The 22,769-nt window shown below is 39.0% G+C and overlaps 1 protein-coding gene across 7 annotated transcripts in view; it reads right to left on the reverse strand.

Annotated features, from left to right (window-relative positions):
* The window catches only part of LOC128029170 (BCAS3 microtubule associated cell migration factor), a 223,762-nt gene that overhangs the window by 64,381 nt on the left and 136,612 nt on the right, over positions 1 to 22,769 (reverse strand). The window contains exon 23 of one of the 7 annotated variants that reach the window (XM_052616771.1): positions 19,550 to 20,599. The exons of 5 other annotated variants lie outside the window; for them this stretch is intronic. In XM_052616771.1, coding sequence (XP_052472731.1) covers positions 20,523 to 20,599 — 77 coding nt within the window. In that variant the 3' untranslated portion in view covers positions 19,550 to 20,522. Of the gene's footprint in view, positions 1 to 19,549; positions 20,600 to 20,680; positions 20,707 to 22,769 lie in introns of those variants that run through there. One more of the 7 variants, XM_052616775.1, reaches the window with a different exon arrangement.

Raw genomic sequence — 22,769 nt, forward strand, 5'->3', positions numbered from 1 at the left:
TCTTCTCAGTTAACAACGGCTCTGTGTAGTAACAGCTGCTCTATGTGAAATCACACACCTGATGGAATTAACCACTGATTAGATAACCAGCTTTACTGACGAGATGCGCATAACGATCGGCTATATATGAAAATATTCAAATATTCTTGCCGTGTGTGGTGTGTTAAGACTGCTCTCCTCTGCTCGGAAGAACGTCGGGACCGCTGCGATCTCAAATCGGGGATATCCAACATGTTGGATTAAAAACAAAGCACAAACTATGGCCACTGCATCCTCTTCATCCGCCATGATTGTTTACTCTGAAGTCACGTTTCATCTCGAGGGATTTTGCGAGATTTCCCGTCTGACCTGGGAATGCTCGGGAGTCAAATCGGTTCGTGTGTGATGTGTTGATATTGCCGTGTGGCTGCACACCACACACTGAACGACCAAAACTGTTAGACCCGTGATTTTTTATCGCCGTGTGTGGGGTCTCTCAGGTTTGGAAAATCGGCCGACAATTTTAAAATCATCCCGTGTGAACAAGGCCTAACTGATTGTATTAATCGGCCAAAATTCTCAATGGTAGGTTAACGGTTAACCGGTTAAACAGAACATCCCTAGTCTGAATTGAATGCGATAAGAAAAAAAAAAAAAACAGTGTACTATAATACTTCGTCAAGAACACCTGTGACAAATATTTGATTCACTAACAAGTCAGCACTTCTAAATGATACATGTAAAAAAACTCAAACTCAGCTTTAATCTAATGAATATTTAATGGAATAAACTCACTGGCAAAGTTCTTTAAAAAAAATCATCATGCTCAACTAAAGAAAAAAACTTAATTGCTCACATTGAATAAGGTCAAGTTTTTTTGTTTGTTTTTTTTTAGGGAACAAATTCTCAGTATAAACTACTTGCTTAGTATGCATATAACATTCTTTCTTGGGAGTGATCATTTTATATACCATTACTTTTGACAAAAATATTTTTTGGTTAATACTGTGAAGTTTGTGAAATACATATTAGCTTGTATCGGCCACCCCTTTCACTTTAACGACTGGCGGCCACACAAAGGTCAGCCAATCAGTGTTAGGGACACAAGGGCATAGTGAAGAATGTATAATTAACTCAATTAGTTTAATTGGTGGGGGAGCGAGCACAGCCTATGTGCTGAGAGGAGAGGAGCAGAGGTAAGAACACTCCAAAGCACACACATAAGGAAAATACACACATGCAAACAGATAAATGTTACTCGGCATGTACACACACACTCTAGATTCACCACTCACAGTACGAGCAATCATTTCAATCCTGTTCCCTGAGTGTTCAGGAGGACAGACACTTCCCTGTATCTCGCCCAGCTATCACCTATCCTCCTCTCTGTTCGGGTCTTATCAGACGATTTGGTGCAATTGCTTTTAAACTGACCCACACTCATACAATGAAGCTCAGTTAAGAGGAGATGGGAAACATGAAGGCCCCCTCTGTTGATGTCCCACACTCTCCCCCCGCCAGGTCCCCTAGCCAAACCTCATACACCCTTCCCTGTGATCAAAAGCAGAATTTGATTAAGATAATGGAAGATGATGGGGTGAAAACAAACTTTCGCAGCTGTGCCACTGTTGAGAGGATGAGACGACAACTGAAACGTTGAACACCTCGAACTGACCACCCAAACAGATGACAGCAAATGGAGGCATGAACTTTTCATGCTGTTTGCTTTCATTGCAGATTATGAGTTTTTGAGCCAAGGAGAGGACAATCAGATCTGATTCGTTACATCTGGCGCATTTGAAATGGTTGGGAATAAACATGGCACTTTTAAAGGAATATTCTGGGTTCAAGTTGACAGCACTTGTGGCATAATATTGATTTACCAAAAAAATTATTTTGACTTGTCCCTATTTTTCTTTATATAAAAAGCAAAAATCTGGGTTACCGTGAAGATTGAACCGGTTATTAAAACATTAAAATACTCAGAAATACAAAAAAAATAAATAAGGTTCCAAAAGGAGGTTCTTCATGGAACCATTGATATCAATGAAGAATCTTTATTTTTCAAGAGTGTACTAAGATTTCTATCATTTTATTTACAATTTATGAAAAACTTTTTCCATAAACCTTAAACAACAATGAAATAATTTTAACAGTTTTCAGCTCATTTAATACACGTTTTAACATAAAAATTCATCCAAGTGCTTTTTATAAAAGTTTCTGCTTTTAAATTATCAAAAAATTTAATAAAATAAAAATAAATAAAATTGGCCCTATTCATGTCAGTTGTAAATGCCTCACTGTAACTTTTTGTGTGTGTGTGGTATTCAACATTATGTCACATAATGCTGTAAACTGAGATTAACTTATATTGAACCTTAAATATATTCCTTTAAAAGACTGAAAAGAGCAAAGCAGCCATGTGAGCAAATATGCAGCATGGGGTCATGGTCAAGGGGTGTTTGCTGAAAAGTGTGGTGAGCAGGAAGCTGAATGACCTATATGACATCATAGGAAATGCCCAGCTACATCAATTAAGCAAATCTCTCTCTATTTTCCCACATCCCTGTTTCCTGCACAGAATGAGCCAGTGGAGAGGAGCGCAGCGGTTGTGCGGTGCAGGCCGAGAGCTGAGCAGTGGCTATGAGAGCGCTGTGGCTGCTGAGAGGTGTCAGCATGGAGCCAGACTCTGAGCCTACATTCAGGGCTTATCTATTGTGTGGCAACAAGCAGACTCATTCAGGGGGACTGTGTGTCGCCAAACTCTGCTAATGAGCGCAGCCAGCAGGGCCACAACGCTACACAGGGCCCCCATTCAGGAGCACAATGCAGGGGCCAGGTTTCCATAGTGGGCAGTTGGAGTGGGGGTTGGCAGGGGCGGCCAGGGCACTCAGCCCCTATCAAAAGGGCAAAGCCCAATCTCTGTCAGCACACACTTTAATGACAAGCCAATCAAACAAGGACAGTGGAAGGGAGGGAAAGTGTGGACAGAAAAGGGAAAATGGAAAATGGACAGAAACCATAAAAACATCCCACATTTTCAAGCTTTGCTCCGAAGGTGAACTTAAAATACAGCTAAAATTACAGTATAATTTCATATATATTATTACAACGTTCATAAAAATATAAACCATAAATAAATAAAACAGAGAGAAAGAGAGATCAGATTTTATTAGTTACAATTTAAATAAATCATATATAACCATTACCACATACTTTTTTCTATTCATCAAATAATTATTTATTATAGTTAAGCAGCACAACAGTTTTTTTTTTTTTTAAGATTGCTAATGCAATACATGTTTCGAGCACCAATATGAGAATCATGTGACACTGAAGACTGAAGTAATGGCTTGCTGAAAATTCAACATTGCGTCACAATAATAAATGACACTTTATATATTTAAACTTTTAACTGTATTATAAATATAAATTAAACAAGTCCATAAAATTGTTTTAAGAAAATTCTGTTGGGGGATGGGTGTGGGTTGGTCCAGTGACTCTTCTCCAGTCTTCCTCCCAGAAAAATTGGCAGGGAAGGAATTGGGGAAAAAAAAAGTGGGAAAAAAGACATCTAGATGTTCCCAGCAGCTCTGATGCAAAAGTCACATGAGCATGGCGACTGAAAAAGCAGGCCATGTCAGCTCCCATCAGCCAAAGAGCGTTTTTTCCTTTCTTTTCACAGCAGCTATTTTCTATGCTCCCAGGAGCAGAAGTGGCCGGCCATTAAAACCCTGTTAAAACACTTCTGCTGTTGTCAGCGGCCGCGAGGCGGAGTACCCAGTCCAAACGCTGAGATGCTCTCTCCCCGCAGCAGTTCACCGCTGCTTTCAATACTGTGAGCAGGAAGGTGCAAGATGAGTAACAACCTAATTTGGGCATCAAAGTTTTATAAAGCTTTCTCCAGGCAAGAGCGGGGAGGGGTGGCTTGTGCCTCGGCACCATCATATGACCTTCAGTCCTGAACCTTTTAAAACCTTTTAAAATGGCCAGCTTACACTCAGAAGTATTAAAAGGAAAACGGTAAAAGAGGAGAAAAAAAACATGTCGGCCTCACTTTTACAGTTCCAACCTCGGGCTGAATTACATTTGCAGCATTTACGTGGATAATAGTAATTCTCTGAAGCATGCTTTGTCTAACCCTTCAGAAGCTTTCTGCTGGAGAGGAACTTTATTTATTCACTACATCTGCCGCATCAATACAGAAGCCATAAATGCAAATCCAGAAAACATTTGGGCAAACTTCACTTTGCTGCTTTGACCTCTTTTTAACACTTTTTGCGACAAGGGTTGAAACAGCTCAGGAGAGAAGAGCCCAAGGAGATGTCAGAGAGCTTTTTGCTGAGATCTCTGAGGGAGGTGGCTGAACTCTCTCCCAGACTCTGGATCTCTGTAGATGTGCAGTTTAAGTGAGGTGGTTTTTATTATGTTAAATGCATGGGCCTTCATCATGTCTTTTATGATGCTCTGAAATTGCTGGATGCTTAACCTGCAGGAATCAATATGTGGTCTAGGCTTTCGGGTAGCACTCAGAAAGAAACAGAGCTTAAAGGCCAAACTGACCTCTGACTAGACTGCTGACCACTCAACTGAGCATACAACATTGACTCCATCAGAGTTTACGGTATATAACAAACCATTATTCAAAAAGAATTGTATTTATACATTATCAGTGTTCTTATTGTTATTTTTACATTTTTCATAAAAATAAAAAAACCTTAGGATGAAAAAACTGAACAAAACATTTAGAAAATATTGCATTGGCAACTAACTTAAAGTTTAAGTGTTGAGTGTTGAGTGTTAGGTGTTAACTGTCACCCCGTCCCGAATACGGGACGTCTGCATTGACTATACTATATTACAATCAAATCTAATCTAATCTTGACAAACTATATATCGTTGGAAAGGTCTAAGACTCCCAAATATATATTTTACCAATACTTTTTGTTAAAAATTATGTATGAAAATAGATTAATTTATGATAAGATTTCACCCTCAGAAATCTACATTACAAAAGGAGTTTTGACCTTTGTTTAAAAATAGACTTCCTCGTTGACTTTTTCTCTATCACATTTTAGAAATCATCAGAAGTTATATATCACTTGAAAACATAAAATCTCAAAATTCATCCTTTAAAACCCATTTTAAAATCAGACATTGCATTACCATTTAAATGGCACATCAAAATCATGTTACAAAATGTTTTCAGTCATGAATTATAAACATTTAGGTTTGTATCATGCACATTCAAGTCTATCTTCAAAAACGTTTGTGACAGTTAAGGGGTTAAGTTGAAGCACTACAATTACTAAAAATAAAACTTAAATAGACAATTTAATGTTAAATAGAAATATTAAATACAAATAAAACTGACAAAAAATACTAAAACAATGACAAAAGGAAAACTGAAGCTATAAAAAACTAATTCAAAATATTAATGCATACTATAATATTTTATAAATAATACTTAAATAACGTTGATGTATATATGTTTTTTTTTTTAATGAGATGCAAAGCTACAATCATAGTTCTAGCATGGGTTTCAGATGTCTATTTTTTTTTTACTGAGAGCTTTACATTTCCAAAAGAGACCAAATACTTTTTAGGGGCACCATATATTATTTACCGTCACCTCTATACACAAACAAATGTAAAAAATTAATACATAAATATGTTGGAACAGCAGCATAGTGGTTAGTGCACGACACATTGAGCTGTGGAGCTGTGGTGTATGTGCTCAACACATAATCGATAAATCGAACCTGGTTCACAGTATTTCCTGACACCACCTCTCCCTTCACTATAAAACAAATAAATAAAATAACCAAACATGCTTAAACAAATAATTCATTTTTAAGAATGTTAGCACTTATAGAACAGTGAAAACAGACATGAAAGTGGGTAAGAGAGAAAGGGACTGATTGATGACGAAGGCCAAATTTGAACCTGGGACACCCTGAGGCAACAGCTCTTATATGTTGTAGACAAGTGCACTACTTTCTACACCACAGCTTTTTGTTATATTATCCCATTTGTCCTCACACTTGAGGGTTGGTCAGTCACATAAGACTATAGGAGCACAATATGACGCCATATAAAGACCACAAACACCACTGTGTTTAAACACCACTGCAGATATGACATGAGCTGTAGTCAGCATCGTAACCAATGGTTTGTAGTCTGAGTCCCTCAATGACGTTATGAACTCGAGCCAAAGCCCATAAAAGCTTCAACACAAAGACTTGCATTGAGCAGGGTGCCGGGTGGTTGAGTCTCTCTCCACAGCTCTGAGGACAGATGGGGACACTATGACAATTCATACGAGCAAGGGATGCAAAATAATAGTGTGGCGAAACCATATGAACTTTAAAGATATAATGTTGGTGGCTCACGGTCGACTTTACTGGAAAACATCACGCAAAAAAAAAAAAAAAAAAAAAAAAACAAGCAAGTCAAACGGGTCTGGAGAAATGACTCCTGTAAAATGACTACTGTGACAGGAGACAGGCGACTGACGTTCTAGTCTCTGGTCTGTCTGGGGTTGTAAGTGTGTAAGTGCCGTGTTGTTATGTGTAAAGAACAGTGTGGTCAATGTGTAGGAGAATTGGAGGCTGATATATGATGTTGAGAGAAGGAAAGGTAGTTATAGATAGAACTTCTAAGAAACTTGTATTCCACATAACCTGTGACATGGTCCATAATGTTCCCCTACGAGGGACAAACAAACTACATTTGTGGCTGGCTAAATGTTGTACGACTCGTCTGCATTTTAGCTCGCATTCTCCGGTGTTTAATTAAAAGGCATACTGACACAAAACATGATTTTAAAATGCATTCTACTTAGTATTTTTCTATTAAAAATGCATTCGTAACTTAAATAACGTTAATTTATTGACATTAGTAGCTGTAATCAAATTACATAAATTTAAAAAGTAATGCTTTACATTTACACATTATCAGAAAAAGTAATTAGTATACACTAACGTATTATACCCAATTCTGATTATTATTATCGATGTTAAAAACAGCTTTGCTGCTATTTTTTGTGTAAACAGTTCAGACAGTTCAGAAGAACAGCATCTATCTATCTATCTATCTATCTATCTATCTATCTATCTATCTATCTATCTATCTATCTATCTATCTATCTATCTATCTATCTATCTATCTACAAATGATGACATGAATTATGGAAGTAATATGTGTGGATGGTGCATTAATTTTAAGATTTAAGATGTGTTTATGAGCACAAATTGCAATTGCAATTGTTTAAGGGATCTCAATATGATACCCAACAAGACAGGATAACTTAACTTATGTAAAATAAAACAGCATCATTTGGAAACAGTGCACCTTTAACTCATTTTAATTAAGTACAATATTTATCTTGATTGAAAGGATGGTTTTACGCAAAAGTGACACCCACACATTTACTTAAGATGAAGAATGTAGCCTATAAGGTCTAACAGAAAGTGCATGAGGTGGATGACTGTATTTGGGCAGAGGTAGCCGTGCTGTGTCCTGGACAGAGTGTTCCATAAGAAGAGCCGCTCCAAGTGATAAAAGAAGGTTTAAGGAGGCTTCAACTCACTGAGCGCTTCCATGGATTTTTATAAGGCCGTTCTCAGGGGGAAGGGGGGACTGTCAGGGGAGGGGGGCTGGTGAGTACTGTGTGTGTGCGTGCACCCTGCTCACCTCTGGTCTGTGTTCCCCCCTGCTGCGCAGGAGTTTATTCACAGGAAATGTGCAGGGAGCATCATGCCTGGCTGCCTGATACGGAGTGACACGGAGTCTCTTTTGAGAGGAGAAGTTAGCATGTCATCACAAGGCATTCAGACAGTCAATAAAATATTCAATGTGTCACTCTAATATCATAGATCTAATAACACAGAAAAGCTGGAGTTTGAAGAAAAAAGCTCTGCATTTTCAGAGAAGGTTCACTGGTTTGAGAGAATTGTTCAAATATGATCTAATTGACTCGCCCGCCCCATGTGTTCGCTTCATGGGAAACGCCATGGATTTTCTCCCGGGGAAACACGGGGCCAATGTCCATAAAGAGTGAAAGTTCAAAAGTGCACTGTGACCTCGTGGAAAGACTGTGACCGTGTAAGCCGCATAATGGAGGAGAAAGGGAAGACGTCTTCCTCAACCGCTATCCATTCAGTTTCAGTTCTATTTTTTTCTCTTTCCTCTGGCTATTTCTCTTGTCTTTTTTTTTTTTTGCTTGTATCCTTCCTGCCTCCAGGCAGGGACCGTGCACACGGTTGACCTCGTGTGCTTGTGTCTTACTATTGTTTCAGTATCACTGTAGCATACGGCCCACTGCTTCCCATCACTACAACACAGAGTCAAATATCCGTCATCAATTCACCACAACCATATGGCCAGAGCACATTAACTCTACACACACTCCTCACAGAGGAAAATGGCTCTTAATCCGCATCACAGTTGCTAGCATTATTACACAAAATAAATGAAAAAGTGCTAAACAAACCATTTTAGTCTGGTAAACACTGCACTTTTTAATAATATTTTATAATATTTTTGATAATTGACATTATGCATTATCAAGCTTGACCACACGTAGGAAGGGGAGGGCCTTCAGGTAAACAGGACATATATATTTTCACTTTTTGTTGCCGTTTCAAACACTTTTATATTTCTGAGAAATTCAGATGATTTATGACTTTCAATTCGGACCTAAATGCTAAAAATAGCTGTATCTGTAGGTCAAAGTAGAGTTTCATTTGCCAATAGCACACATTAGAGAAGTCAGCGAACTACTGTACACAGCTTTTAGATACCTAAAAATACATGTTTTTCACTGCCAGCTCAAATCTGCTCTCCTGCATAGCAGCCAGACTTAAATAAATAGCCTTCATGAAAAAAAAAGAATTATACATTTTTAATTATTCATTTTTTAAACAAGTCTCCTGGTTACTAAAGCTGCATTTATTTGATAAAAAAATACAATAAAAACAGTGATATTCTAAAATATTAGTACAAATTTAAAAAAACGTGTTTTTCTTGTATTTGAAAACATGTTAAAACATAATTAATTCCAGTGACAGCAAAGCTGAATTTTGGAAACAGTGATAAAAAAAAAAATTCAGGATTTGTTGATAAAGTTCAAATATGATTTTACGATCACTCTGGATCAGTTTAATGCATCCCTGACGAAAAGTGTTTTTTTTTTTTTTTTTTTACTATAATACTGTTAATAACTCACCCCAACCTTAATATACAAATCTAAAAATAAAGATGCACTTTACATTATAATGTTGTGAAGCCAAAATTTGCTTAAAATGCTACAAACACTCCCTGGGACACAACACATGCCAGGTGAACATGGATGGAGCTGTGGTTAATCTAATGAAGGATGGGTGAGCAGAATGTGAGTCCACAAAGTCACATACTCGAAGAATGCTGTCGGTCTGGAGATCTACAGATTTGACATTCAGGACAATGAGGCGTATTTTACTAGATGCAAAAAGCCGACAAGGCACATGTGCCGGCGTGACAAAGGGGTGCCTCTCTTTGCCCGCTGCGGTGCCGTGAGAAAGGCAAGCTTGTTGCGTATATCAGCACAGGAGCCCGTTTCATTGACGGCCATTCATTACCATCTTAAACGTGGAGGCTCTTGAATGAAGCCAGGGCCGTGGCATAGCTCGGCCTCCCACTCACAGCTTCGGCTCTCACACCGCCCCCCATCTCGTCCGCTACGGAGGATGAGGATTTGGAAAAGTGGCAACATTTGTTTCTACTTCGGTTATATGATCTCTAGAGGTCTAATTTGAACAAATCTCCCAGGACAGCCATAAACGCTACTCCTCGTGTGAGATCTGTAATAGAGAGACCGAAGCTAATGTTGCGCTAGAGTAAATAAAGCGCTGGGTCCAGAAAGCACCGTGGCATGGTCAAGGCCCTAAGACTTCCTTCACATTACTGCCAAAGAAAGATACTTGGGTAAACATTGCTCCCCAAACCCTGTCATTTATCCGCAGAGAAGCTCCCTTGACACAACCCATAAAAAGCTTTTGCTCCAGAAAGCGTGAATTAGACAGAAAAGCGAGAAAGGAGAGAACTAGGAAGTGTTGTAAACTGCCTCAAGCTCTCGTACAAATTCCGCTGCTGTGACACCCCCTTGAACACTGCACTATCCCATAGTGCAGCGGGAGGTTTGGGAGCCCTGGGCGAGGCGGTGCCTGGGAGAGCAGGCTGGTGAAAACTTAATGACTTGTCCTGTTCAATCTTCACATCTTTGGCCAAGAAGATGAGAACTTCTCTCTTGATGCATCGTGCACACAGCTCTGGTGAACTCATCAGCAGCCTTCTCGGCCCAAACCATTAAGTTTTCATGTTGAATAAGGATATGCACAAGGACACCGCTCATGTCGGTGTTGTCGGGAAGCAGAATCAGTTTCCTCCTGTCAGCTGCCTTCACCTAGTCCTGCAGAGTAGGTGTTTTATCATTTTGAGCATTTATCCGCCTATTGCAGATGTTATTGAATCGATGCAGCTGCACATGTATATTAATGTTCAAAGGTTTCAGGTCGGAATAATTTGTTTCAAAGTTTTTTGAAAGTCTCTTACATTCACCAAGGTTGCTTTTATTTGGCTAAAATACAGTGATAAAAAAAAAAAAAACAGGAAGGGATCTGGTTGTGATGCCTAATGTCTGGCAGATGACAGATGCCTAAATTCCTTTCTTGCGCCTACGGGACAGAAGTGACTCAGATGAACACTGTGGCTTTATGTCAATGCTTTAACTCAAGGGACCGATGCTGATTAGAATGCTAGCAGAGAATAAAAACTGGTTTCTTGAAAGAAAAGGCCCGGGGTCCTCATCACAAATCATATTTTGCAATGCCGCACGGGGACAAAGCCGTTTTCTTTTTGTCACATTGCACAAAGGCCCCTCAAACGCACCCCCGCAAAGACTCGCAAACCATGCGACTGAAAGCAGAAAACAAACATTTAACGCCAGCTCTTACATACTTTGAGCCCCTCTTTTAAAGCCGTAATGAGATTCAAAGGAGGCAGCAACCCCCATAATAAGACACACAGGGTGTTTCAGACAACGCCTCCTTTGCCCACGCTGTGACCTGACATTTGCGTCTGCTGACCGTGACCTCGCTTAGTTTTTGTTGTTCTCTGATGGATGGTCTTCTAACAAGCTAATTGCCTCAATAACTGTGCTAATGACACTTTATTAAAATAATGATGTAGAGAAAGTTGGGCAGGAAAAAGGACCTTACAAGTATACAGTGGGTACAAAGCGTATTAGTTGAAAGGATATGCCTCTTGGGTTGGGTTATGGTAGTGAAATGAAAACTAAATCCAGGCTCAGACACTCATCTCCTTTGTCGCCTCTTGCTTACCCCATTCCCAGTGATTTTTTATCCTTTACACCTTTACAGGAAGTTCAGCTCAGCCCTGAAGCACAACAACATCCCCAGCCCTCCCTGCCCCTTAAGCCTAATTCACAATCACCAACATTCCCCAAAACAAAACTGACTTTGTCCAGTTGCTAGCCTGCCATTGACATCAGACTGACGAGTGACTGAGGACCCCGAGTGTCTGGCTCCAGAGGTCAAAGATGGAACACAGAGGCAAAGAGCGAACCAGCAGACGGAGTGGTACATCCCTTTCGCCACCAGGCATGAGAGACGAATAGTTCAAGAGCCTTCTGACTGTAACAGTGACTGCTCTGACTCTCAATTCTCCAAATATTTACACTCGACGGAGCCTCGGTCTGAGAGGCCTGTTATACATATCGTTTTACAGGGCACTAGGGTTTCGTAATGTATAATGGACGCAGAGAATGTACACTAGAACGTCAACATTATTATTTTGCTGCCTTGTACGTACTTGTATTGGCGTCTGGATTTTTGGTTTTATTTATATAAATTTGCCACAAAAAAAAAAAAAGTTTTTAATTAAAAAACATGACAAGTTATTAATTTGAAAATAAAATATAACTAAAAAAAAAAAAAACAACACCTGATAAAAGCATAAGGATGTCATCTCGATCAAAAAGCATTTCATATATATATATATATATATATATATATATATATATATATATATATATATATATATATATAGGATTTTCCTTAGTTGTCAGTTATAATCAAACAAAATTTAGAGAAATAAACATTTGAAATATATCAGTCTGTGTGTAATGAATGAATATAATATACAAGTTTCACTTTTTGAATGGAACTAGTGAAATAAACCAACTTTTTGATGATAATCTAATTAAATGACCAGCACCTGTAATCATTATTATTTTATATGCCATAATCATGCATTTACATGCATATGTATCACACATACGTATATTTCAAACTTTAATAAACAAGTTAATTAAATAAACGAGGAAAACAATGTCTAGGTCAGACTACATTACATAGACCCAGAATGTTTTCTGAGGAATGCTAGTCCCTCATCATTTACTTTCATTAAAAACATTAAAGCTCAATCAGACAAGTTTTAAATCTTCGCTCACATGCTCTTAGAATGACATCCAGCAAAGCCTTTAAAAACACTTGTGGAATAACAATAAAGTTAATCAACTGAAACAAAACAGACCGCACTATGATGATGAAATCAGTCATACGCTAACCTCTCGCATTAAAAGCCCTTTAGTATGACAAAAAGAAGAAGAAGAAGAAAAAAGACCCCTTCTTTGCGTGCCTGGAGTGAAACAACCAATTTAGTCACTGTGCTGCTTTGCCAGGCCTGCTCATCAAACTTTACCTCCTCTGTAAACTTCCTCACTTTAATCAAATTCAGATCTGCCAGCATTACACATTTTTCACATACTTGGTGATAAGAGACAGCCACTTATGCCTTCAGAGGGCCGTAAGTGTGTGTGTGTGTGTGTGTGTGTGTGTGTGAGAGAGAGACACAGACAGACAGAGATCGCCTCAACATGCGTGACATTTAACACAAGTAGCTGTAGTAACCATGTGTCTCCCTCTGGTCAGACAGGGTGGACAGTTGGAGGAGACAGCGAGGCGTTTTAGGTTAAGTGGATCTTAGGGTATTAGAAGGAGTTGTCGTATGAAGGAAGGCAACCTCGGAAGAAAGCTGGCCATGCGGATTTAATAATTGTCCTCTGCTCCGTCAAAGCCACGCAAAGTCCAACCCTCATTTTAACACCAAACCTACACTACATCCATCATGGAAATGGAGAAACAACATGGTAATCATAGGCTGCTGGTAGGCCGAGGGCCCTAATTTTAGCCCGGCATTAGGCAGCAGGAACAAACAGGCTGTAGTTTGCGAGCCTCTGGTGTGTTTTGGTGATTGCATACAGGCCTTTATTAGAGAAGTGTTGGCAGTGATGATAAAGCGAAGCTTGTTTAGGAGTGATGATCAGAGAGTAGGACAGTGAGAGCGAAGAAGAATGTGCTGAATATTAATGGTTCTCTCGATGAATTATTAGAGAAGAGACCAGATAGAGCAATGCTGATTTGTACCACAAATACACAGCTGATGCATTTCCTCAAGTGCTACAAGTGAACAAAACTGTCAAACTCTGGTTCTTACACAAGAAATAATAAATACATAAAATACTATATAATGCATCTTTAAAAAAAAAAAAACTAATATAAAAAATGAAAAATAATAAATATACACAATATTTTAAATAATAAACAAAATAATTTATATTAAAATAGAATTAAATAATAAAAAATAAAAATAAGCATATTAGAAAACAATCGCTAATAAACAAAACACCATATAATGCATTTTTAAATAATAATTAATACATTTAATAAATAAAAACAATTATAATACTATGCATAAAAAATAAATACAAAATATTGTAAATAATAAATACAAAAATCCTTTATAATGTATTTTAAAATAATAAATCCTAAAAATAAATATTAAAACAAATATATAACATACTACATTAATCATTTTAAAATAATGAAATAAAAAAAGAATACCTAAGTTAAAAAAAAAATCATAATAAAATAAACAAATTCATTATAAGCATACAGTATATATTTATAAATATATGCTTGATCACTGAATTATATTATACGCGTCATTCTTGTCGCAATGAAGGATAAAAGCTGTTGTGTAAGATAAAAGCATGTTTAGCTGTTAAAACAAGTACTTGAGCTCTCACTCCAGGAGGAGGTCTCCAACAAGAGCTTAGAGGAAGAAAGATAAGTTTGAGTGTTTTCCTGGCAAGCCTCGAGAGGCTCCCCAGCGCACTTCAGAGAAAACATTTGGACTAAGAGCTCACTGCTATCTGTATTTGTATAATTTCTCCAGCATTCAGTTTACATTCTTCCAGGCATTTCCAGCGCTTTATTTTAGGAAATGGAGACAGTGGCTTTAGATTACAGCAAAATAAATCACGCTGACTTCTTGTTGGGCACAAATAAACGATGCAAAGTGTTGATTTAAAAAATACAAATTTGGAAGTGGAGAGATATGCTCTTCCTGTCGAGGTTTCCGGAAAGCCAGTAAACACACCACTGTCTGTCACTGTGGGAGTCGGGACGAGTCACGGCCGAGCCACAGGAAGGGGTAGCAGTGAGTGAGTGAGTGAGTGTGTGTGTGTGTGTGGAGACAGTTAGACGGTGGGGTCAGTATCCTTCTCTACATGCAAGTCTGTCCAGTTGCCAAGCGCCCAGCTGCCGGTAGGTGTCTGTTTACAGAGCGGCCCGGTCTAAGGAAGCCAATGGCTGCCATTCATTTCTGTCTGACACACAAACACACATAAACAAAACAGCATATCTGACTGCTCCAATCCATGTTTAAACGAACATCCAATTTCATCTGACTCTGATCAGAGGCTCGGTTTGAACTGAGCATGAGAGGGCAGGTTTTAAGTGGTGAAATTTCTGAGAATGGGAGTTTGACTGAGAAAACGCAGAGCTCTTTATTCTAATGCAACATGGCTGAAATGAACATGGAGGGGAGCTGCTTTCTTTCATTAAAAGGTGAGGCCCTGTCGTTTCAAACATGCAAATAGAGAAAGATCCGCGGCCCCAGAACTCACGGTCTTGTGTTACACAGGATCGCTATGCTGCGGTCGCAGGCCTGTTTTATGTAATATAAAATGATGGCAAAATTGCAAACCACACAACTAAACTCTGTGATTTTTCTTCTTTTGTTCATGTAATAGATGTCTAAAATTGTCTTTTAAATCAGCGGTTCTCAATTGGTGGCTCACAACCCAAAGATTATCATGACAAATAAATATGTTTCCTAACTTTACAAAGGAAGACAAGGCAACACATCCAATCAAATAATCAAATCTTTGTCAAATCATAGAAAGTAGAAGAAAAATTAAATTGGACAAATGTGGTTGTGACATGCCCTCAATCTCAAAATCCATTAACAAAATTACGCAAAGTCCAAAAAATTCATAAATAATAATACAAAAAATACAACCCATAGTATACTAATTATGGAATAGACATGATTTCTGTTAGCCACAATGTATTTCGCATAGTAAATTATGTCTTGAATCATAAAAAAAAAAAAAAAAAAAAATGTTGAACAGCCAATTGATGTCCAATGTAAAAATCTGCATTATGAAAACAAACCTGTTTAAAAAAAAAAAAGAAGAAAAAAAGAGACAATATAACAATAAAATGCAACACCAAGAAAGTAATAAAATCTGACACTAAACCTAAAGAGTGTGATTTAATGTGATCATCTTTAAATACGCAGTCAAAACTGTAAATAAAAACTACACACCACTGCAGTCACGTCCACTCAGGCTAACACTGTGCGAACGCGTGCATGTGAAATGTGATGATAGCTTTCCTCTTTCCTGTCTGCTGCTCCTTCCAGCACCACTCCCATCCCCCCCATTCAGTTCATCTTAATTATGGCACAATTAGGCGCTACAAATGGCGTCAGAGCGCATGCTGTCCGTGTCTGAGCTGGGTCAGTGTTTCCAATTTCCTCCAGTAATGGGCCTGTGATGGCTGCCCCTGCTGTCCGCCACCCTGACCTCTTAGGTCATGACCCCTCAGCCCTGCTGGTGTGTTTAGAGCCCAAAGGGGTCGATGGTTGTCGGCTTAAAGGGGTTCTGGATTACCTCACATGCTCAGCAGAAACATACCCAGCCAAAATGAGACAAAAAGCAACACAAAATGTCTTTACATAATGTGTAATGGTAACCCGTAAAGTCATCACTCACTTGTGAGGTTTTCGGATCATTAATATATATGATGGTAATGTCTTTTTGTGATACGATCTGATTTCAATTGCTTTTACACATGTGCATTAAAACCAAATCCACATTTCATAATAATAACTAAGCCACAGCCTTCATACAGAAAGTGCGCATTTAAAATAAATGACTTGAAGAGCTGTTTCATTTCTAAACAAAACACACTATTCGTTTTTCAGGCAGGCTTTAAGCGGAGTTTCATTAAAAAACTGAATATGACATTTGCTGTGGGGCTTGAAAGAGAGGTGCAAACTTGCCTCAGGCCTCTGCTATTTCATTGATTAATTCCCATCGGACCTCACAGAGCTTAATACATCAGGAGCTCGGCCTTCTAGCGGTAAACGCTCAGCGTCTTTCTCAATGAATATCACATGTACGCTTTCAAAAGGTTGCCAGGTTGCGCGGACCCCTTGTCAACTTCCCCTCGTGTCGTTTTCTATAGCCACTAGCTCCTAACACCGACTCACACAAGATACGCATTATGTGCCATGGATCTATTCCCAAGGCTTCTGTGTACATTACTCTTTTTAAGGGGCCGTCTTCATCAGGTTCTGGAGCTTTGAGACGGCAATTACACATTTCAAATGGGTTGAGCCAATGGTAACATAATATCCACACCAGGACCCCGTTACTTCTGAGCTGCGTGGGGTGTCAGAACAACAGAAGACCGAGAGAAGGTCATCAATTCTTATTTAAGACCTGTTTCATTCAGTATTTGACAAGGCATGGCTATTAACTCGAAGCTGAATGGGTTTGTGAAATTTCCCAATGGTTCAATTTTTTTAAATGTACTATTAATAATAATATTACAAAAAAAAAAAAGCGATAACGTAACTCTCCCAGAAAAAAAGATTTGCACAAAAAAAAAGAAAGACGAAGAGAGGAATGGCTGACCACAAACACCAATATCACACAGCAAGAGGGAGGATTTCGAAAACAAACAAACTCTGAGTATTCATAAGTATCAATAAACACAATTCTTCCGTCTCGGAAGCTTCCGGCTTTATTTGATTAAGCGGGGCGAAAAAACAGAGCAGTCATGCTCATTGCTTTTCTTCCTCTTCCCTTCCCCTGCAATCTTCTCTGTGCCTAATGGGAATCGGAAGTTTAAGTGAAGCTGTCTGGCTAGCCTCGGCCTAACCTCTCCATCTGGAAGGGAACTTGCCAGCCTTGGGGCTACTCCCAACCCTTCCCAGCTGTTGAGTTTGGGGCTTTTGTTTTTGTGGGCTTGGGAAAGCATATTTTTATAAATGATTGCCATATCCTCCACCAGCTGCTGACCCCGCGCCCGTCCCTGGTTCTCATTTCAGCCACGACTGACCCCGAGTATCCAAGAGCAGAAGCCTTGTGCTGAGATAAATGCAAGCAAGGAGATTCGGCTTCAGGAAAACTTCCGCTACTGACATAAAGAGTGAGTTTGTCTCCAAATCCTTCCATGACATACTAAAGCGAGATTTGATTAGAGATCGCCGAGCGCGCATCTGCTGCAGGCCTGGTGTGTATGAGTCACTAAGCATGCGGTTTGTCTCATCACTCTCTCTTTTGGTTTTAATCAAGGCGTCTGTAGCAGGGAGGAGACTCAACTGCCAATGAGGTGTAACTTTGGTTTCTATGGAAGCCTGAATAATACTACTCCCCAGACTTGAAGCAAGTGGCAACAAATTAAAAACCATCTCTAAATGGCTGGCGCGTAATGTTGTGTTGACCTGGTTGTGTGCCTTTTTTCTTTTTTAAGATGAAGGGAAAGTGGCCCAAGGGCCTTAGTGCAAACACAAGGCAGGCATCTCAGTTTGTGAAAATTTTAAAGCCTTTGTGCTACCTGCACACCAGAAATAGCTGTCACCAACCCCTGTTCGTGGTTACAGCAGCTGTCAAGCGAAGCAGGAAGGCTCAGCATTAATTAAAATTACATTTGCTGTTAACGCATCGGCTGGTGCAAACAAGCTGCATATTTTGCGCTGTCGTTGAACCATTGATGAAGCTGCCAGCTCTCCATAATTCATCAGGCCCTGCCACCTCAGGTGAAAGCCGCCCACTGTAGAGCCAAGCGGTCCTGTTCACAGCGTGGCACTGTGACACACACACACACTATTCTCAGCACTTTCTCTGCTCGGCTGCTGTGTGTAGTGCGCTGCTGGGTAATTGCATGGTAATACTTTATTATGGCAGCACTGTAATTTGGGCACCGGACACTTCAAAGGAAAGCAAAAACCTCTTCACAGACAGTGCAAATTACTGCGAGTACACATAAGCCCTGCTTTGTTTTGACTGGTATTGTTTTTGGCCAAGTATCACGGCCCAAAATAAACACGGGGAGCGATCGGAGCGTATTTTCTATCGTATAATCGTCACAGCTGATTATAAAGCACAGCGGCGCGGCGTGAAGAGTTAAAAAGTGGATTGCGCCATCATGCAAAGCCAAGAAGTGTAACATTCAGTATCAAAGACTTATCTAAACAAATGGCAGCTTTTGAACGCAGCGGTCGTAAATGGAGCTGGCTTGGCCACGGGCTGGTGAGACGAGAGCTGACTGGAGGTACCATGCAGCTGGAGGACATCCATCCTCACAGCAATCCACAATCACATGCTGCTCATTTCTGTTTACCGCTCAAGTAAAATTTTGTGAACAAAAGTTCACATTCACAGTTGGGCTTTAGTCTGTATGCGTCTAGTCTGTCATTTACTGCCGGCATTAAGGGAGTCATTCATCAAAAAATGACAAATCTGTCAGTACTTTCTCACCATCATGTTGTTTCAAACCTGTATGAACTGCTTTCTTCTGCAAAACATAAAAATAGATATTTTAAAGAATGTTTCAGCTGTTTTTGTCCATACCTTTGGTGTGACAGAACAAACAACCAGAAAGTTGCCTGTTCACAATGAACATGCAATTTGCAACTGCAGAAATTATAATTATAATTAACTTAAATTTAAATAAATGCATATTACTGAAATTTACCATTATAAAGTTTGTTGTCAGTACATACTTCAGCAATAAAATAGAACATTTTACCAAGAACCACGTGGAGTCAAAAACAGCACTGGACCCCACTGACTTTTAAATGCATATGATACAAAATATTTGCAACATTTTTCGAAATATCTTCTTTTATGTTTTACAGAAGAAAGTCATACAGGTTAGCTACAGTGATATCAGGGGACACAGAAAAACAAGAACACTTGGCGCATTCAGATACAGCACAAATTTACAACAGCCTGACTGAATCCTGCAGATGACAGAGTTCAAACATGGCAAGACTCTATTCATTAAAAATGCAGTTCACACACACAAACACATCCTATTTTTCAGTCCTACTGTTGTGTATCTTACACACGGGTGCACACATGAAGCCGGTGAGGTCTTATGCGCAAGCTTCATCCAAAATCTATTCCAGCATTGTAGGTGGTGTTCCAACAAGCTTATGATGTATGTACACTCCACAACAACATGCCGAGATAAATGGATAGTTGGGGCACAAAAGCAGAAAGAAGAAAAATTTCTGAGCATAAATATTTCAATATTTTATTTGTATTTTCTAGACGCATGCCAAATATAGACACAGCTCCAACCAGTCATACACATGGCACATTAGTAATAACATCACAGCACAGTGCAAACACGGCCAAAGGTTATTTTTACCATTATTTCAACGAACATTCTGAGCAGCAATACTTGAGATTTGTGTTACAAATTTTAAGTTAATAACCAGTGGTGGATTGTGAATTCTTAGGGAAACATTGTGTACTAATTTGTCTGCCTTTTCATTTTATTTAGCAAGGATACATTAATTATCGAACAAAAGTGACCGTAGAGATGTTAATAATGTTACAAAGCACTTATATTTCAAATATTTCTTTCTTTCTTTCTTTCTTTCTAAATTTCCAAATAATATTGCTTTATGTTGCAGAAAATATCCATAAAGCTGGCAATGGGTGCGCTCCGCTATTCAGTAGGTGATAAATGTTACCATATCAAGGGAGCTTTTCCTTATATCAGACCAACTCATTAACTAATGAACACTGATCTGTTTGTGCTATGTTTAAACACAGTAAAATCATGACTTTTTGCCACCTACTTTTGTGGCCCAGCCCTGAAATCGGTAAAGGGCAGTACTCCTCTTTCTGACAACATAACTTTTAGTCTGAAAAAAAAAAAAAAAGAAAAAACGAGCCAACGTGCAATGTAGGTAAGTGTTTGTTACATGGCGGTCATTAGTTGCTTTTTGATCCACATTTTGTACTAGGGTCCCTACACACACTGGTGGCAGGGGGTGTTGTGGTGAGCTGCGGCCCTCCTCTCTCGTGTCCTCTCCTTTCTTCTTCACTCTCACACATATTGATGGTAATTCAATAAAGGGAGAAACGGAAGATGAAAGGGGAGGAGTGATGGATTGGTTGTGCATGCTTAAAAAAAAAAGAAAAGAAAAAAAAAGTCAGAAATAATTATAATTTATAACAAAAGGGAAAGGCGGTAATGATAACTGGCAGAAAGAGCATCCTTTAGGAAATACCTGCAGAGAAACAAAAACACAAAGGAAGAAAGAAAAGAATAAACAAGCGTGTGTTTAATGTCAGGTGTACACTCCGACAAGTGTGCAAGTTATTCCATTATTCCTGAGCAGTGTTGGGGTTAATGTTGAAGTAAACAATTATTACTAATATTTTATGATTTAACTGAGTAATGAGTAACCCACTGTTATTTATTAATTGTACATCATATCACCTTTTTAAATCAGAGGTGTTACTTTTCTATTCATTTATTTGACTGACATTCCATTAAAAACCATTAAATTCCCATGTTGCATTAGATGTTAAACAAAAAAAAACAAATAAAAAAACAAAACAAAACTGTCTTCTATTGGATGTGCAAGATTAAAAAAATATGTGTTTTAATTTTTTTTGTGTACATTTTGATTCCAGTGTAAATACACTTACTTTATGCCACATTAAAAACACATTTTTTTTGTGGTATGGCCTAAATGCCATTCCATATTATATGCACTTAAAAATATCACTAAATAGAGAAAAGATACTTACAATGTAGTACTTTTCATTATGAATACCACAATATTACAGCACGTTTCTTTTGAAAGTTACATCCCCCAACACTGTTCCTGAGTGAGTCTATGTGGTGTGGGAAAGAAATGCGCATTGGGAAGAAAAGGCAGCGCTTATCCATTTAATGTATGAACTCTCATGGACCTGTCAAGAGACTGTGCTATTAGCTTATTAGAGTCATACCGCTGCTGGATTGCTCTCTGTCCGTTAAAGACATTAGCGGTGAACACAGACTGTACATTAACACCAGCGAGAGAATCCCGGTAAAAAGCCAGCAGAGATGTGAGGTAAACCGCCATGAAGATTCACAGAACATCAAAGAGAGCACGAAAAGAATAAAATAAAATAAAAAGACGAAGGCTATAAGCATGCATTTAAAACACAAGAAAAACACGTGTGTTTGACTGTTGCTGGTTCGACTTGTCAGAACAGTGAAAGCGAGTGAGTGGCGTGTGAGTGGCCTGTGTGTGTGTGTGTGTGTGTGTGTGCAGACGCTGAGTGAGAGTAATGAATGTGCTAGTCTGCAGACCATTTATTTGGCCATCTTAACTCAATTAAAAGAAAATAAGTCCGTCATGACCTTCAGCTGAACTGCTCTCTGAGCTTAGGTGCTGCTCCTCACAGGGCCAGAACTGATGTTCGGAAGAGCTGTCAGTCAAGGGCTCTTCTACACCTACAGTACTCGCATACTACTATTCACCTAAACTAATGTGTTAGGGTATGTTCTTCCTCTTACATTCAGATAATGTGTTCATTTAGTTTTACACTATATATGTAAATGGTGTTCATGTCAGCTTGAGCATGCAATGCATAATATGCGTACATGGAACGGAGTACATGGAAAGATTAAGTATAATTTTCTTTATCAAAAATGGTAGAAGTTGTAGTCATTACTGTTATAGCAATAAAACCTCCAGATCGCTGCTTTTTAAGCTAATCAAACAAACTAGCCAATCAAAAAAGGTTCTAATTCTGATTACAATTCCAGTTGTTCAGCACTTTTTGTCTGTAAACATACATGAGAATTAGGTTCCAGAACCAGCTCCCGATACCTCTTCCACTGGCTTTTGAGTCAAAGCTGCTCTCTTCCAGTAGTAGAGTAGCAGGGCCTCTGCCTCAGGCTCAGAGACCATGATATAAATATCTCCGGTCTGTTTGATATGCAGCTACACGGAGGAGTGTGGCTGGGATGAGGGCAGGAAACACTAAGCACTGCATAAATCTAGAATGTGCAAAATCTTCACCAGCCCAGCAGAGAAGAAACACCCTGCTGAAAATATCAACCAGTGACAGTGCAGTAAAGGGTTACCAGTCCAAAGGGGGAACATAAAGGAAGTTTTCTTTCAGTGCTATGCTGTGTTCTTGTTCCGGTTGTGTCTCAAGGGTCGGGACCAGGCGTGCTCTCATCTATCACCCGTAGAGCACCCTCAGGGCAAGTAAACATTTGTGAAATTTTGAAAAGTTGGTGGTTATGTCCTGAAAAGTGTATGACTCATTCTTCCTGTACTGCACATGC

This window comes from Carassius gibelio, chromosome A15, assembly GCF_023724105.1.
Source record: "Carassius gibelio isolate Cgi1373 ecotype wild population from Czech Republic chromosome A15, carGib1.2-hapl.c, whole genome shotgun sequence".
In the NCBI taxonomy this organism is placed as follows: domain Eukaryota; kingdom Metazoa; phylum Chordata; class Actinopteri; order Cypriniformes; family Cyprinidae; genus Carassius; species Carassius gibelio.